Raw genomic sequence first — 19,138 nt, 5'->3', positions numbered from 1 at the left:
AAGTGATTGAAATGAAAGGTGTAAAACAGAACAGAAAGTGATTCAGAGCTGTTGTTCTCCTTGATGTCCTGAGAAACAGTCTGTATTAATTTTGAAGCTCATTAACGGCATCCTTAAAATAAAAGCAAACTATCTCTCTTTTCACACTTAGTTGTAATGTTCTAGACAAGGTCTGAAACCATGTCAGCACTTCTGTTGCTACTGCCTTCTCTTAAGCTAGATCCACCTTTAGGATGGCATAAAAGTGTCTTCCATAATTTAATACTCCCATAATTCTTGAAAGAATATACAGAAATCCTTAACTTAGAAATAAAATGTTTTATGTATGTAAATCTACTGTACATGTAAATTCCCATAGACTATTGTGATAAAGAGACATTGTTCATTATTTCCAGGATTTATGTAACCCTTGTGAGGGTAAAAAACCATAACGATTTGGTCCCTGTAGACATTTAACATTTGGAATCACAGAAGTCAATGTGCTGCTATGTTTATGGCAGAAGCCCATCATGTCCAGGCACCTGATGTAAGAAGTACTGGCCCTCTTGAAGCAGATGCTATATCCATTGACAGCTCTGCTAAAAGGACTAAGCTAAAACTTGTGTACTGTGATGACCGGTCCTGCACTTTGGCCTTTTTGCTGCTCCTTGTGTAACGCAGACACTATAGCATGCTTGAATCAGCCATTGCCCCTATACTTGCTCATTCCCTATAGCAGCCCTGTCTTGATGCTGGAACAGGTTTTTAAACTTTATTCAGATCTATTTATTTCATATTGTTCACATGCTTAAACTTCACAAAGACAGATGTAGCCTACTGTAGCCGACCAATTCAACCTAACAGTAGGTCAAAACTGAATTTTTTGACCCATGTTTATTAGTAACATGGTTCAGCCGGGCCAGATATATTCTGTTTATGTTCTGTGTTCTCGCATCATTCATTCTTCCAAGCTAACCTGGCTATAGGTCTCCATAAGGACACAAGTCTGTTCTCTGTGTTCTCATTTACAATCAATAGTGATTTTCTCATTAAAGTCTGAAGGAAGAAATAAACCCTGTGTTTATTTTAATAAAATGTAGGCTAATCTAGGCAAAGCCAAACTTTAGTTTTTTAAATATAGATGCATACAGTAATACCATTGCATATGAACTGAGTATTACAATAAACCACACTAAAATATTTTAACCTTAACTGGTAATGTATTAATACAAGAGTGAAATACTGGCTATGCTCCTTTTGATTTATTTATCAATAATGGATATTTATATCCTGAACACATAATGGATATTTGGAATCTGTTGTTAGATCTACAATAAATTGCATAAAGAGCATAATTTTTTAACATATCTAATATATTCTAATCAGTTGATGCCTTGTAATGTAATGTATTAAATAGTTTTTATGCTGGTCCATCAACAGTTAATGTAATAATTGAAGACAAGAAAGGGGGCGCTATAGAGTGGAGACAAAGTGACACACTTTTCCAGAACAATGAAGTGGTGGGGACTGCAATATTCTGTGTGACCCCCAGGGGCGCATAGATACACAGTCACACAGAATATTCTCTTGAAAATGATCCCCAAGAGGACATTAGAGAAAATGCATGGGGTGTGTTCTAACACCATTTGGGAGGGGCTAGTGAGGCTTTGCCCGTGGGGACCTCAATTTAGGTCCCCACGGTGACATGAGTCCCCATGAGGCGGTGTGCATTCAGGTTTAAGTCCCCACCGGGATATAAAAACAAGAACACACACACACACACACACACACACACACACACACACACACACACACACACACACACACACACACACACACACACACACACACACACACACACACACACACACACACAAAAGGCTTTTATACAAAGTACTACATATACAATTCAGTAGTTCAGTACTTTCTGCTTGTATCATTGCATTGTAATTACACATAGCAATATTTTTACTGAAATTCTTTTGTTTGTTTTATTTGTATGATTGCTATGCTTGGGTTTTTACCAAAATCTGGATTCATTTCATATGAACAGCTACTTTAAAAGATATTTACCACAAAAACCATGAGGTGTTCAATACTTTATTTATTTTACCCGCACAATGTATGTATGTAAAGTTGAAATCAGAATTATTAGCCCCCCTTTTTCCCCCGATTTCTGTTTAACAGAGAATTTTTTCAACACATTTCTAAACATAATAGTTTTAATAACTCATTTCTAATAACTGATTTATTTTATGTTTGCCATGATGACAGTACATAATATCTTATTAGATATATATTTTTTAAAACACTTCTATACTGCTTAAAGTGACATTAAAAGGCTTAACTAGGTTAATTAGGTTAACTAGAAAATTGCTCAAAGGGGTTAATAATTTTGACATTCAAATGGTTCATAAAAAATTAAAACAGCTTATATCATAGCCGAAATAAAACAAATAAGACTTTCTCCAGAAGAAAAACTATTATCAGACATACTGTGGAAATGTCCCTGCTTTTAAGCATAATTTATAAAATATTTTGAAAAGAAAAAAATTCAAATAGGGGGCTAATAGTTCTGACTTCAACTGTATGTGAGTCTGTATTTATATATACGATAGAAAAAGAGAGATTTGGTAAATCTGGACACATATGAAACTTTCATGCACATAATGACTGAGACTTATCTCTGTTGGATTCTGGTTTCTAGTAATGTAACTAATCCAAAGAGGAAACACCCCAGACAGATGGGAAACAACAATGACATTGAGACATACAGCGGATAAGAATGATATATTAGGAGTGAGACGAAAAGCCTGCAAATGTAAATTGCGCAAAAAATATGAAATCCACCCCATGAATTTAACAGTCAGACCCAATATCAATCCAAGCCTTCCTAACAGCACCATTCAGCTGTCGAACCACAACTTTTTGCCCTATGAGCTTGCAGTGAAATTACTAAATTATGTCATGAATTTTGGTTTCAATAAAATAAAAAGAAAATGACAGCTTGTACACACACAAACAAACAAAGTTTAGATTCTCATCTAGTTCTTGACCTCCACAAATGCACTCACCTGCCCAGCTGGGGGTCTCCATGTACAGCTGTGGCTGAGCTTGTTGGGGTCTTACTGCAACCACAGAAGTGTCTGATTCCTGCAGGAGAGAGACAGAGAACATAAGCCACAGAATTACACAAAAACAAGCAACATTTAATTCTTAAAAAAAAAAGAAAAAAAAGTGGTATTTAAATTTCCTTTGAGTCAAAATGAAGCCCGTCTACCATAACAAAGAGGGTGAGCTCCCAATTTACATTACAGATTGCTCTGAAACTCCTTGTTTTTGTAAGCACGTTTATGTTTTTGGACCTTATTTTGCTTCATATGCCCTTGTTATGGTAATGTATGAGAGGATTGAGGAACATTCAGGAGACCTGCAGGGTTCAGATAAGCTCAGAACTCCACCAGAACCTTCAAATCCTTCATGTACTGTGACTGTGCTTCAAGCTATGCTGCTGCTGGAGTGCATCTGCTGCAATATTTGGATCACACACAGACACACAAACAACACCAACTAGTGTGCTTCCACAAGCAAATAAATGAATAAACAAACACAATATTTTAACTATTTTTAGATAGTTAACTTTCAAATTTAAGTTACTTAATAAAAAATGTTGTCTGTATTTGTGCATTATTTATTTGAAAATTTAAGATGCTGATTTGAGGACCATTTTGTTCAGTCCAAAAAAAAAAAAAAAAAAAAAGAAAAAAGAAAGAAAAGCAACAGGGGCTTAAAAAAATGTCTATAGCTACCCTGGCCATCGTTTTTTTTTTTTTTTTCAAAGATCATCATAAATTAAAATAAATTATAACTAAATGGTGTTTTCCCAATTTATTTATTTATTTTTGCTTAAAATGTTTTTATGGTGGTTTGAGTTTATTTTGGTTGTGCACTCGAATAAATGAATGAATATGTTCAGATGTGATAATATAAAGATATTAATATTATAATATTATTACCAACCCGCCAAATGGGGGTAGATTTCAGCTGTGGCGGGTAAGACAGACACCACCACTAGCCACTTTGGCCGGTTGAAAATAATTTTTTAAATTGTAGTTTTCTTAAAAGCAGGATTTGATAATAAGAATGGCCCGATATTCGTGCAAATGTGATCTTAGAACCGAGAAGCAGCATGACTGAAAAAACAAATTGTGTTCGAGCAAGCAAAAGAAAGCAGGTGAATATGGAATGAGAAGATCATCACTCACGAGCACAGGAGATGGGATGACTTAAAAATCATGTGTGCTCCTGTTTACTAGTGTGAAGCAACCATGCTTAAAGGAAATGCAACTGGTGAAATCGGTTCTCTTTGAAATAGACTGGACAAAAAGCAATGATCGTTCACACACAGTCCTGCGGCGTTCAAGAGCTAAAGATTTTTTTTAAAACATATCCTTTTTTAAACAGCAGCGGTCAAATTATTTTTTGAACAGATATATTAATAGGCCTAACATAAACTGTGTGCGCGTGATCATCCTTTCGCTATAACACGTGGTATGTTTTTACCGGTTTTATTTTGCTTACAGTTATTTTTTGTAAACTGTTTACAGTTTTTTACAATGGCTATGACACTTTTTTCAATACATTTAACAAGTTTGCTAAACTCTTAACGCAGCAACACACCTAAAATACACAATTGGCAAAACAGTTAATTTCATGCTCAAAATCACACATTATAAACTAAACCTCTAAACTACTTTTCAAAATACTATAATAAACGAACACACTACATCATGTCTAACAAAACACTGCAATCATGTTTCAAAATGAAATTATTGTTCAAAACACAAACACATGTTCTCTTCCAAAATAAACATTCAGTCAGTCAGAACACACTGACAATAAAAACACTATCATCAGCTGCCAATACAGAAACTCCATTAGTTTATGTGTCAGCTCTGCCCTTATATTTGAAGTCTCGTTACAGTTTTGTTTCGTTGGGTTATGTAAATGCATGCATTTTCTTTCATTTACGGCAAAAATTCTATACAAAACGAAGAAAAAAAAATTGCTTTATAAAATTTACAGTTTATGTAAAAAAAAAAAAAAATACAGACACAGAATTTCTGCAGTACAGACTTTTTTTTGCAGAAGGACATCACTGCAAACAGAAAAAGCACCACAATTATAATAAAATAACAAAGTAATCTTCTATTCTGCCCGGTCTTTTGCCACATGTTCTCATCCAAATTATACTTGATATCTTCTGTGGCCCGGCACGGTAACTGTGGCAATTATGTTTTTCCTACGGCGACATCCCCAGCCTTGTCAACATTGAAAATTTCATGTGGTACTTGATTGGCCTCTAACTTCATGACTCTCTGAAAGTAATTAGACTCAGTGTATGCAAATGCTGTACTGTATATGTACTGTATGTACTAATGAACTCCAGGTTTAAAGAGTAGTTTACTGCAAAACACTTTGTATAGTACAGTAATGACTGTATTGCATAATCTTACATGGACGTATTGGTGACAGAGTTCTTTGATGTTCCTTTCAAAAACCTCAAGAGTCCTCTATTAGAACATATGATCATGTGATTGGAAAAACCAAAACAAGACATGAGTGTGCTTTCTATATATATATATATATATATATATATATATATATATATATATATATATATATATATATATATATATATATATATATATATGTATAAAATATATGTATAAAATAAATAAATAAATAAATATATATATATATATATATATATATATGTGTGTGTGTGTGTGTGTGTGTGTGTGTGTGTGTGTGTGTGTGTGTGTGTGTGTGTGTGTGTGTGTGTGTGTGTGTATATATACATTTATTTGTTTATTTATTTATATAATCGCAATATGATGTTTCGCATTGGCAATTGTAAATAAAATACAGGGAATATATTTGTGTTTGAATTCACAATTAGAACAGCTGTTCACTTTGACCTTATCCTATATAATTTCTGTTTAGAACATGGTGTTATCTGTTCTGACATACTGTGTTAAAGCATTTGTAAATTTGACTGTAAAATTATATTGTTTTGTTCTTGGTTGTGCTTGTGTGTAAAAGAGGTTAAAGCATTTTAAATTTGTGTTAACTGGATGCATTTTGTGTCAAAACAACAAGAAATGTGTTAATTGTATAGCCCACGAAGACGGATGTTGTGCTAACTGTGTTAAGAGTTTAGGAAACTTGTTAAATGTATTGATAAAAGTGTCATAGCAATTGTAAAAAACTGTAATTACCTTTTTTTTTTCTTTTTTTTTTTTCTACAATAACATTAACAATAACATTGCTTTAATATAAAATTAACTCCCCATTTATGTGTAGTTACCTGGTGATCTGGGACCTTTAGCTTTGACAGATTACTTAGCATATTTAGATACATGACAATAGTTCTTTTTTTAATGTCTTTTTTTAAGAACAGTTTTGTTAATTTAAAAAGTGCATGTATACAGCTATATTTTGCTTGTTTTTAGTCATTATTTAAAATTTGTGGCTAAGAAATAATTATTTATTTATTTTTTGGTGTGGCCAGAGGTAAATCCTTAATTTTGAACCCTGAAAAGTCATGTGAAATCAAAACTAATTGCAATGTGACACAACCCATTTGCTCATGCACATTGAGCAAACTCATACACAAAACACACAAAAAGCTAAATGAATGAGGAGGTTTGTGGACATAACACAAAATCTAAATCTGGTAATTTTAGCAGGTCAAAGTCAAATTTATGCAAATAAAATATTTGGTTCCAACAACAAAACTGGGTGGTTCATTCCGCTGTGGTGACACCAAATTAATAAAGGGAATAAGCCGAAAAGACTTGAATGAATAAACAAAATTGTGGCTAGTGAAAACAGCAAGTGCCAGGAAATGTTGGAAATCTACTAGCCACAGTGGCTAGTGATCAAAAAAGTTAATGTCAAGCCCTGATTATTAGTAATAATAATATTGTTAGGAGTGTTAAACTGTAAATGGGACTAGTTAAAGTGTAAAGCATGTAAGTATCCTGCAATTGAGCATATATACATGTTAAAGGTTAATGTTAAATAAAGGTACATGTTAAATATACATGATTATAAAAATCTACTTTTGGAAGCTTTGGGCAGAACTGTGTGTATGTATAGTCTGTTTACAGTCATACTGCAGTGATATAATTAAAAAAGAAAAAAAATTCTTATTTAAAATTTCCTAATGTTAAAAAAAGGATCCAAATCTTTGCAGTTCTGAGCAAAAGAAACAAACAGCTACAGTGTGCTCAGAGTTAAAAATCCTATGTTCTGAAAGGTATAGTAAATAATCTGATGGGTATTTTGAGCTGAAACTTTACAGACACATTCTGGAGACAAAAAAGGCTCATCTTAAATCTTGAAAAGGGGGTAAAATAGGTTCAATTTAAGCACAAACATCAACATGCCAAACACAACAATGGTAAAATTTGTTTAAACAATATCACTTCGAAAATAACAGGACACATGTTAACAATTACTGCAAGACAAAGGCAACAAAAATGATGATCAACACAATCATACAAAAAAGTAAAAAGCAATTGCAGAATTTATTCAGGCAAACCCACAAGTATTTTTCATGGCTGAAAATAAGTACAGAATACTCAAAGACTTTTCTAACTGAGACTTCTGTTTATCTGGTTCATTTAGATCACATTGGAGATTAGCTTGGTTTATTTTTTACATTTAAATCTTTAAGATATCAAATAATATTGTCAAACTATATAACATATCCAATGCAAAAGTACAAGTTATCTATTTGAAGTGGAATTAAGTCAATTCAACTAAATATGTATGCCTAAAATGTTTAAGTCAATCTGTCTGCATACAGTTTTTTTCTAAAACAGTGAACATTAAAAGTGTAAAAACGGAAACTGCAACAGAAGCAAGAAGCAATGCATTAACCACACACCCGTTAACTCTTTGCAACTAGAAACGACTCTGTCTGATAGTTAGATAAGAACGATAATCATTCTGCTGGTCTGACCTGGCGAGAAAACAGGCCTGATGTCACTGTTAATTTAAAACGGACTGAACTATAGGCAGGTTTGGCTGTGTGTACGTGACTCTTATTTAGCGAAACATTCTGTTGAGTAAGAAATCACTTCACCCCGAGGACTGAGAGGGAGGAGGAAGAAGAAAAAGAAACAGAAAGATGATAATGCTGCAACTTTTCTTTGGACACAGAAAAACACACAACCCAACAAACACGGGGCCCAAGAGAGTGAATGCAGCACTCGGGACAAAAGAGCCAGTTAGAGCATTACCGTAATTACACGGCCGTAATGGCTTCTATTGCAGGCTATTCAGATTAAATATGCATAGTGCCCTGTCCATTTCCACGGGGCTTGATAAAAGTGTTGTTCCTATGTGTCATTTAATTGTAAGCATTAATCTGAAATATAGAGCTAATGTGTTTATTGAAAAGCAGCACTCCGCCACGCTGAAGCTAAATGTCTTTGCTTTCTGCAGATCATTCTTTCTTTATCAACTCACTTACATCCCTGTTTTATTCTTCTTACCTCTGTTTGACTCTTTTCTCATTACGATTTAATCTTTTCTTTCTTAAAGATCCGGGTCATCGCAACGTGAAATTCTGTCATCATTTACTCAACCCTTTATATGTTTTTTTAAAGGATGAAGGATGAAATATTCTGGTTGCTCTCCTGCATTCAAGCTGGAATAAAAGTAAGCATTGTAAATGAGTTTAAAAGTAAAACTTTATTTAGTAAAAATGTTAAATATAAAACAAAATAGTTGAAACCATAAGGACGAAAAATACAGTACATCTGTTTTTTAACTATTTTTAAACTATTTGAGTTAAACTTGACAAATGGTTTGTAAAATAATAATTTATTTTTTAAAGCCCCCCCAAAAAAATTACTGTAGTTTTTTTCTAACTTCTAGAGAAAAAAAAAAAAAAAAAAAATATATATATATATATATATATATATATATATGTGTGTGTGTGTGTGTGTGTGTGTGTGTGTGTGTGTGTGTTTGTGTTTGTTTGTTTGTTTGTTTGTTTGTATTATTTGCTTAAAATTAGGTGATTGTTTTTATAAAATAAGATAAATCACTTGATTTTGACTAATTATTTCTGAAAACCTTTTTTTACTTGTCTATACACCTGATAAAACACCTGTCTTGTCATCGATCCCAGTTGTAAGAGCAACAAATAATAACTTGACTTCTAGTTGATCATTTGGAAAAGAGGCAGAAGGTAGATTTTTCTGATGATTCATCTGTTAAACAGCATCCCAATCATCACAAATACTGCTGAGGACCTTTTTTAATCCGCATGGACCCAAGATTCTAATAGAAATCAGTCATATTTGGTGAAGGAAAAATCATGGTTTGTATTATACATACAATATGAGAACATGCAAGAGATCTGCAGAGTGGATTGCAACATCAACAGGCAATCACAATCATATTTTACTTTGGTAATAGAATAATCTAGAGGCATTTGCCTTTCATAGAAGTCACTTCCAATACCAAATGATCAACTAGAAGTCAAGTTATTATTTGTTGGTCTTACAACTGGGATCGATGACAAGACAGGTGTTTTATCAGGTGTATAGACAAGTAAAAAAATAGGATAGGTGGATAGGTGACAAGACTTTTGTCAAGTATGTGGACTAAAAATAAGGCAAAATCTCATAAGTAATAAAAGCTTTTATTTGCAATGGGTGACAAACACTTTACACTCATTAATATAAAAGCTTTGGTCATAAACATGGAGGAAAAAAGTTTTTTTTGTAAATAATATTTTGTGTCAGTTTATCAGCTCTTTTATGATTTCAGTAGAGATAACATGTATTTTTTTTTACCACTTTTATTATGCTTTTGTAACCTATTTTGAAGCTTAAAGGGATTGTTCAGCCAAAAAATAAAAATGATGTCATCATTTGTTCACCCTTTACTCATTTCAAACCTTCATAAGTTTTTTTCCCTCTAAACACACAGAATTTGTTTTTTGAAAAATGTTGGAAACATGTAACCATTGATGTCTATAATATTGTTTTGTCATAAATGGAAGTCAATGTTTACAGGTTTTCAACTTTCTTCCAAATATCTTCTTTTGCATTCAATAAAAGAAAAACACTTATAAGGGGTTTAAAACACTTTAGGTAGACAGTAATTTTTCTTTTCTTGTTTAGGTTGATCTTTTCCTTTAAAAGCCATAATCACCATTTATTATAATTTAATACAAATAGTGGAAGAAGTCATTCAGGTTTGGAATGATGTACAAATAAATGATGACAGAATATTTTTATTTCATTTTTTTTTTAATAAACTATTTGCTAAAAATGGCATCTAACCTTCCTTTTCCTATTCTCTCTCAGTGTCCGTCTATCAGAGACACGCTTTAGTTCTCAGCGGGGAAGTGTCTAATTTCATTCCGAGTGTTCCCCTCTGTGGTCAAGAGTAGAACTGAAACCCGGAGACGCAGGAAGCCTTCTGGGAAATCCAGTTCACTACCGACTCGGTGAGAATTCATTTCTGAGGAATTTCGCTTCGCTTGCCTGAAAACAGGCTCACAGGGTGGCAATGAAAAACAGAGGTCTCTGCATGTCAACAAAACCCTGAGCGTATTTGTGTCCATCCACCGAACCCAATGTGTATAAGCGCAAATGCCCCATTGCAAAACCTGGTAAGCTGACTGTGGAGGATGCATTTTAAGGTGAAGGCTTCAAAAATATAGTTATTATTACGATATATCCTCTCAATGTCAATATCTTTCAGAAAAGACAATCTCAGAATTATATACAGAAAGCAACTACAACAACAAAAGAGCTGTCATTGTTAAATAAATAGGGCACTAACATCCTCACTAAAAAATAACAGCAAGTTCCTTCTTAGTAAATTAATTATTAATTAAAAGAATTTAACAAGCGACTATCTGTATCCAAATATTCCACCTCAAAAAACAGCATGTGTATCAAGCTGTATAATAGTTGTAAAAGCCTCCACCAGTGATCCAATTGAACTAATTACAATAACTCAGAAGATGGATTATTGTGTAATTTATTATATTATGTTGTGGTACAGACTGTTTATTGGAAGTGGTTTATACAGTAAATGCAAATTTTCCTTTTGAAAATACATAAGATGGTCTAAACAACTTAACAGCTTAAACTATTTACTCTGAAAATTATTGTTCAGATGAAGAGAATGACTTTTTTGCATTTAATAAATTATTGTTCGTATAAAAAGATAAAAAAAATCAGAACAACAAACCAATTGGCATCTCCATGCTGATCAATTTTAATGAATAAATAATTGGTGTCTTCTGATATATTAGTAAGATACACCACTTTCAAGGCCTACCGTGGTTTTAAAAGTCAAGGTTTTAAAGCTGCTGTAATTTCTGTAATACCGTTCCTAAGATATACTCTATGTGTGTGTGTGTGTGTGTGTGTGTGTGTGTGTGTTTAATACAGTTGAAATCAGAAGTTTACATACACTCTAAAAAAAAAAGGAAGATGACCATTTTTTTTAAATGTCTGATGGTAAATCATACTTAACATTTACTATTTTAGGTCTGTTAGGATTACCTAAATGATTTACATTTGCTAAATGCCAGAATCTTTGCTTTTTATTTTAGCTTTGCTTTTAAACTGTAAAACTTTGGTCAAATGTTTTGGGTATCCTTCCACAAGCTTCTCACAATAGTGTAAAGAATTTTGGCCAATTCCTCCTGACAGAATTGGTGTAACTGAGTCAGATTTGTCTTGCTCGCACAAGCTTTTTCAACTCTGCACACACATTTTCTATAGGATTGAAATCAGGGCTTTGTGATGGCCACTTCAAAATATTTACTAAGTTGTCCTTAAAGCACATTTTAACTACTTTGGCAGTATGCTTAGGGTCATGGTCTGTTTGGAAGACCCATTTGTGACCAAGTTTTAATTTCCTGGCTGATGTCTTGGAATGTTGCTTCAGTATTTCTACATAATGTTCTTTCTTTATGATGCCATCTATGCAAAAAATACTCTTATTCAATATCAATTATTAGAAAAAGGAGAGAAGATTTTTTTTAACACATTTCTAAACATAATATTTTTAATGACTCATTTCTAATAATTGATTTATTTTATCTTTGCCATGATGACAGTAAATAGTATTTTACTAGATATTTTTCAAGACATTGGTATTCAGCATAAAATGACATTTAAAGGCTCAACTAGTTTATTCAAGCTAACTAGGCAGGTTAAGGTTAGTGGCCAAGTTATTGTATAATGTCGATTTGTTCTGTGTAGACCATCGAAGAAAAAAATATAGCTTAAAGGGGATAATAATTTTGACCTTAAAATGTTTTTTGTAGTTTTTTTTATTTTTATTTATTTAATTAAAAACTGCTTTAATTCTAGCCGAAATAACAAATAAAACTTTCTCCAGAAGACAAAAACATTATCAGGCAAACTGTAAAAAATTCTTTGCTCTGTTAAACATAATTTAGGAAATATTAAAATAGGGGGGAAAAAAAGGGGGGGGGTGTAATTCTGACTTCATCTGTATAAGTAAATTTTTTTTTAACAATTTTTTTTTTTAGGGCAACAATATCTGCAGCAGAAAAGAACTGCCCACATCAAAAGCTAATGTCAGCCCTTGATTCAAAAAACATTAGAAAATCGTTTATGCACCAACATTCAAGCATGTTATAGACCCGAACAGTGCAGTAGTTTACTTTATATCCAAAGCAAAGAAAATATATCCAGATGCTTTTTCAAGAAGTATTTTTATTTATATATATTTTTAATGAAGACAGCAGAAGTCAATGATTTATTTGAATGATTTAGCCTGACATTTTTACTGTTCCAAAATATTTAAAATGTTTCTTAAAATAAAATAAATTGTGTTCAATGTGTGGAAAAATGTTGTTTTCTACCTAAACATTTAAAATAACTTATTGTGCTGTAATCACAATACCGTGAAACCGTTACATTTTTATACAAGTTTATATACCGTCAGAATCTTATACTGGCCCATACCTAATATTGCTACTCAGAATCTAAAAAAAATTAATATTTTAACCCCATAACCTGAATTATAGAGTCATTTTAACTGCATTCTAATAAGGTTCATCACACAACAAAACCTTTTGAAATCTCAAGATATTTGTCTTTTTTAAAATTAATCGAATGATTTGATAATTTCAGCTCACACATCATTAGTAACAAAAATAAATATTGCACAGCCCTAAAAACTACTATGCACTTGCTTGACAGCACTTGAAACTGTCAAAGACATCACATTAAACTTAATGATAAAAGCAGACAAAAACAACAGATTAAAATGCTGTTTTCTGCCGTAAATGAACCATTCTACATAATAGAAGACTGCAGAAATCAGAAGACAGCAGGCGAAGAAAGAAACATGTCAATAGTAAACAAGCATATATTTCATTCGATACGAAAAAAGCATTAAAATTGATTACTTTTACTCAATATTTTTGTGCTCTATATATTTTTCATGCTTATTAGTCTACGGTGTCGTTAGCTTGGCAATAGCAACATCAACTTATTGAGTAAGCAGAGTGTCCCAAATCATTATTTTATGAAGTTTCAATGACTCATAGGATGCTACTTTTAAAGGCAGCTGTGTCAATAGAGTCTGGCTGCAAATTTGCACTTGCGCTTTCAGGCTTGCAATCTCGGACTTACACGCTCAGGCAACCGCGCTTCTTCTGCAAGAGACGTCATTTACAATCGCCACCTGTGACCATGAAATTTAAGTAATTTAACTTGAAGGTGTCCCTGAGGAGGGGAAATCTCTAGGTAAGGGATTTCATTATGATTGTTGCAACAAACTTCTTATCTGTCACCCTTACCTAAGTGCATTTTTTCTTTTGTAACACCTTACAACAGCTCTGCAGTAATGTTACACATCATCTGTGCCGTTTTCTTTCCGTTAAGTGATTAGAGACGTTCCTTTATCAAGTCGATCTCAACATTATGTTTAGAGGACCTATAACACTGGACTAGTGTTGCACACCCAGAGGTGGAGATTTCTGGTGGAAGCATAATAGTTTATTTTGGTCACAACACACGATCTGTAATATAACGACACACGCACGCACGCACGCACTAGTCAAGACAGTGTTATTACGTGAAGATACGGGACTTTAGCCCTGTCTACGGGTGTAGTAACGAGCAAACAAAGAAAACAAAGCACAAAGGCAGAACATTTCATAGGTAATATTAAGTTTTTTTCTGTTTTTGTATGTTCTGAACATTTGTGCTAATCATGTAACGTTATTGATGATAACAGTCTGCATTCACCATACGGCAAAGCAGCTCCAACTTGCACTAAACACTCGGCTTATGCTAGTTTTGTTGAATGAAATCAGCAAACAATACAAAAGAATATGACAACGAGATGCTGCGCTGCCAGAAACTTGTGTTATTGTCGGCTAACGTTAGTGAAAGAGTCGTTCGGGGATTCATTCACAAACGAATCTCTCCCTCCGTCAGTATGAGAAGTGAAAGCAGGAGAGGAGGTGTGTTTCAGGACACGGATTAGATTAAATTTAACAGGGAGGGTGAATAGTACATTTCTGTACACACAAACACAAGCTTTTTGTCAGTATTGCCCGTGGGGTCACTGATCCATCAATGTAGAAAAGTGATGTAAAATTATAATTTTCGTAATTAGGAAAAAAAAAATTACATACTAACATCCAGGAAAACTCACGATTATAGATATATGTGTATATGTGTATATCTCTGGCTTTGGATGGCTACAGTCCTCCACTGTACCTTGGTCCCGCATTGATTTTAAAGGAGCGCTACCCTGTAGCAAGATGGCGGCGCTATTGACGCATTCCGTCCAATAGACAACAATAGGCCAGACGACATCTAATGTATATATCTATGATTCAGTACTAGCAGTGTGACTTCTTCATCAATGCGTGAAACCTCCTGCGGCTCACGTATTGCTTACTAATTGCCCCCTAGCGTCACTCGCCAGGACATACAGGTTGAAATGATGATGGGCAAAACACATTATAACTAACCTAAACTTAACCTTAAATTAAATAAAACACAGGACTGTCATAAGTCTACACCTCTACACCGGGATCACCAGTCAGGATGTAAAGACTTTTGAAGCTGCACTGAAACTGCAATTTCATATGGATGCTCTTGCGACTAGGTAACTTCGCAATACGTATATAACATACATAATGACAGCCATAAATTCCTTAAGTTGATTTTTTTAATTGTATTTTTATCCCTTAACATTCAACTGATCGATTTTTTGCAAACAAGGTGAAATTGTTGTCATTTAAGCCAAGGAAGGTTCCTTGGAATACAGATTACAGAATACAGGATAGATGTTTTTATTTTAATTATTTATTTACTTTAGGCAGACTTGGCAACCTTGCAGACAGCCTACTAGGTTTTTCTCTTCAAATTTGTCAAATTTCACACACAAAAAGTGCATTGTGTTTGAGTGTGATTGTAAAGTAATTAAAACAATGGATGAATGAATACATTGGATCCAATGGATCAGTGTTTTTGATATGGTGTCCACGGCGGCCTGACATTTCACCTTTTGAGCAGGTTACATGAATCTAACAGGATCTCATGCAATAGAACAGACACACACCAACACACACACACATATGAACAAGGCATGTCTATCAATTTAATCCAGGCATAGCTCATGCCATGGTTTCAATGACACCTAGGATGCTACTTTTAAAGGCAGCTGTGTAGGCAGCAAGAAGCAAGGCAATGAGTTTGTCTACAGTTTTCCCACAGATTTGGACCACTTTTACACAATGTTGACTTTTTTTTGAACACCAAAAGATCAAACAAGGTGAAATTAATGTCATTTAAGCCAAGGAAGGTTTCTTGGAAAACAGAATGCATGTTTTTATTTTAATTATTTGTTCATTGTAGGCAGACTTGGCAACCTCGCAGACATCCTACTAGGTTTTTCGCTTCAAATTTGTCAAATTTCACACACAAAAAGTGCATTGTGTTTGAGTGTGAATGTTAAAGTAATTAAAACTATGGATGAATGATGACAAATGTAGCTCATTTATAAGTGTTCATCGCTGGTGTCTAACGCATTAGTGTTTGTTGATATGGAACTGCATCAGTGTCCACCGCGGCCTGACATTCAACCTTTTGAGCAGGTAAAAATGGATCTAACAGGATCTCACGCAATAGCACAGACACACACCAAAACACACATGAACAAGGCATGTGTATCGATTTAATCCGAACAGAGCTCATATCTCAGCCGCCAGTCTTTCTCTCTCTCTCACTCTCTCTCTGACTCTCTCTCTGTAATGAATTACCATGCACTGGCTCCAGTATTTTTGGGAACAAGGCCAACATAATTTGTTATTTCATCATAAGTAATTAAAAGCTGTTTCTTTTCCTGTTGTGTTGGAGCTGATTAATTATTTGGACGGTAAAAAGGCATAAATAACACCGAACTGAAGAGTGCCATGGAGGAAGGAAAAAAACAACAACACAACAACAATAAAACAACCATCACTCGGACTACTTTGATGTCGCAAGCAAAAAGAAAATAGCATCTCACTAAAGTCTATTTGCCCAGCTATTTTGTTTCGTACACAGCAATAAATAAACCATTGGCTGATGTATGATGAGAACAGTGCGATAACAAATGTTATATCTCAAGTATGAAAGGTCTGCTGCATGTGGGCAGATGAAAACAAGGCGTCTGACAGGTGACAGGTGTAATTGCATGTCATGTACATTTATTACAGCTGTTCAGATTGACTGTAAATTGTGTAGCATGCTGTTGAATTTCTGTTTAACGGAAAATTTTATCTTTTATCTTTGCCATGATGACCGTGCACACTATTTTTCAAGATACTATTTAGCTTAAAGTGTAATTTAAAGGCTTAACTTTCCGAAAGATTAAATAATTAACTTAACGAAAGATCTGTTTTTCGGATGAGACGTTAAACCGAGGTCCTGACTCTCTTTGGTCGTTAAGAATCCCAGGATGTCCTTCGGAAAAGAGTAGTGAGGTTTAACTCGGCATCATGGCCAAATTTGCCCACTGGCCTCTGTCCATTATGGCCTCCTAACCATCCCCATATCATAATTGGCTTCATCATACTCTCCACCCATCAGCTGGTGTGTGGCGTGCGGTGTGGCGCAAAATGGCTGCCATCGCCTCATCCAGGTGGATACTGCACACTGGTGGTAGTGGTGGTGGATGGGGTAATCCCCTTCCAACAAGTAATGCGATTTGAATGTCTAGAAAAAGCATTATATAAATGTAAGGAATTATTGTTATTATTATTATTATTATTAACTAGGTTAATTAGGCAAGTTGGGGTAATTTGGCATATCATTGTATAACAATGCTTTGTTCTGCAAAAAAAAAACAAACAAAAAAACACAGTTTTCATTTTAGCCACAATAAAACAAATAAGACTTTCTCCAGAAGAAGAAAAAAATATTAAGGGAAGTATTGTGAAAAATACATTGCTTTTTTTAAACATAATTTGAGAAATATTTGGAAAAAAAAAATCACAGGATAATACTTTTGACTTCAACTGTAGTTATAAAGATAAATCAGCATACAGTTACATGAGGCAAATGGATAAAATAAAGTTAGATTAACATAATCATAAAGAAATTAATTTTAAAAATTAAAGATTCAAAAGGATTGTGTTTAAATAAGTATTAAACTTATCAAAAGATAGCAATTTAGATCACAATTAATAAACAGGCAAATAAATAAACACATGCAGTACTAGGAGTAGAAAAACTCATTAACTTCACTAAACTGTGACTTCTAAATCTGTAATTGTCTGTATAGTAATACAAACTCAACAAACAAGAAACTGGTATTACATACAGTATCTTATATTTTGCATGTATTCAATGTCAGTGGTGTAAAGTAACAAATTGCAAATACTCAAACTACTGTAACTGATTGGTTTTTCTCAGGAATTGTAATTTACTAAGTAGTTTTAAAAATTGGTACTTGTAGTGCAGTATTGGTACTTTTACTCCACTTCTTTCCTTCAACCAGCAGTCAACACTTAATTTTTTTCTCTGATTCCTGTCTAATCAAATTGCACAGAGAAGGTAAATGGCATTATAATAAACTACCTCAAGACACAGGCGATTTTTAATTGCAGCAAATTGTTTGGAAGCATTAAAAGTGTCCAATATGATGTCCACAATCTTTACACTTATTGACCCAGAAACTGTTTAGATGCATGTCACTGATGAGAAGATGACATATGTTTACTGTATAAGCAAAATGGCCTTAAACATTAAGCAGGCACAGGACGTCAACATGATGTCAGATTGACATAGTATGTGGGGACATTGCATTTTGTTTGGAGATGAAAATCGAGTTTACGTCAGAAGGCAATGTCAGGCCATCGTCATTGTCCAACCTAAAATCAACCAAATATCAATATCTAATGATGTTACAGCTTGACACGGTGTGGACTTTACCACTATGACATCTATCAGAAGTTGGATTTTGGTTGACATCCATGACAAATAAATGTCAGCATTTTACAGCAATATGACGTTGGTTTGAGATGCTGGATTTTAGTCACTTTCTAACACAACCTAAAATCAACCAAATATCAACATAATTTGACTTTGTTATTGGACATCAAAGTAGCATTGTCCTTAGACACTGACTAGACATTGAATTTTGCTCACCTGACAACACAACCTAAATCTAACCTAATATTAATGTCTTTTGAGGTTGTGTGCCTGCTGGGCAATAGCTAAATTAAATTGCATTACAGAATGTTACGTTTACACACATCTACAAATTACATGCAAATGCATCAGCTTTATACTGCATAATACTCACTACTCACTACTCTTGAGTACTTTTGAAAGGTCTACTCATACTTTGAGTAATATTTACACCAGATATTTTTACTCTACTTGCTCTACACTTTTAGGCAAGTAATGGTACTTTTACTTAAATAAGATGTTTCAGTACTCTTTCCACCACTGGTCAATTAAATCTCACACAGAAGTCACTTTCAAAATCAAGCAGTTTTGGCAAAGTTGTCTGATTAACCGGAAAGTGTAGAAATCTTACACCTAAAACTTCTCTGACTAATTTCAGACTGAAT

General features: G+C 33.8%; 1 protein-coding gene across 36 annotated transcripts in view; it reads right to left on the bottom strand.

Moving 5' to 3' along the window:
- rbfox3a (RNA binding fox-1 homolog 3a) overlaps positions 1–19,138 on the bottom strand; it is an 886,893-nt gene that overhangs the window by 403,966 nt on the left and 463,789 nt on the right. For all 36 annotated transcript variants that reach the window (XM_087276601.1, XM_087276616.1, XM_087276621.1 and 33 more), the window contains one exon: positions 3,054–3,132. In XM_087276601.1, the coding sequence (XP_087132727.1) occupies positions 3,054–3,075 (22 nt within the window). In that variant the 5' untranslated portion in view covers positions 3,076–3,132. The remainder of the gene's footprint in view (positions 1–3,053; positions 3,133–19,138) is intronic.

This window comes from Danio rerio, chromosome 12 (assembly GCF_052040795.2).
Source record: "Danio rerio strain M-AB ecotype USA chromosome 12, GRCz13ab, whole genome shotgun sequence".
Lineage (NCBI taxonomy): Eukaryota > Metazoa > Chordata > Actinopteri > Cypriniformes > Danionidae > Danio > Danio rerio.
Note: the sequence above shows the minus strand (reverse complement) of the source record. Positions and strands in the feature narration are given on the sequence as shown.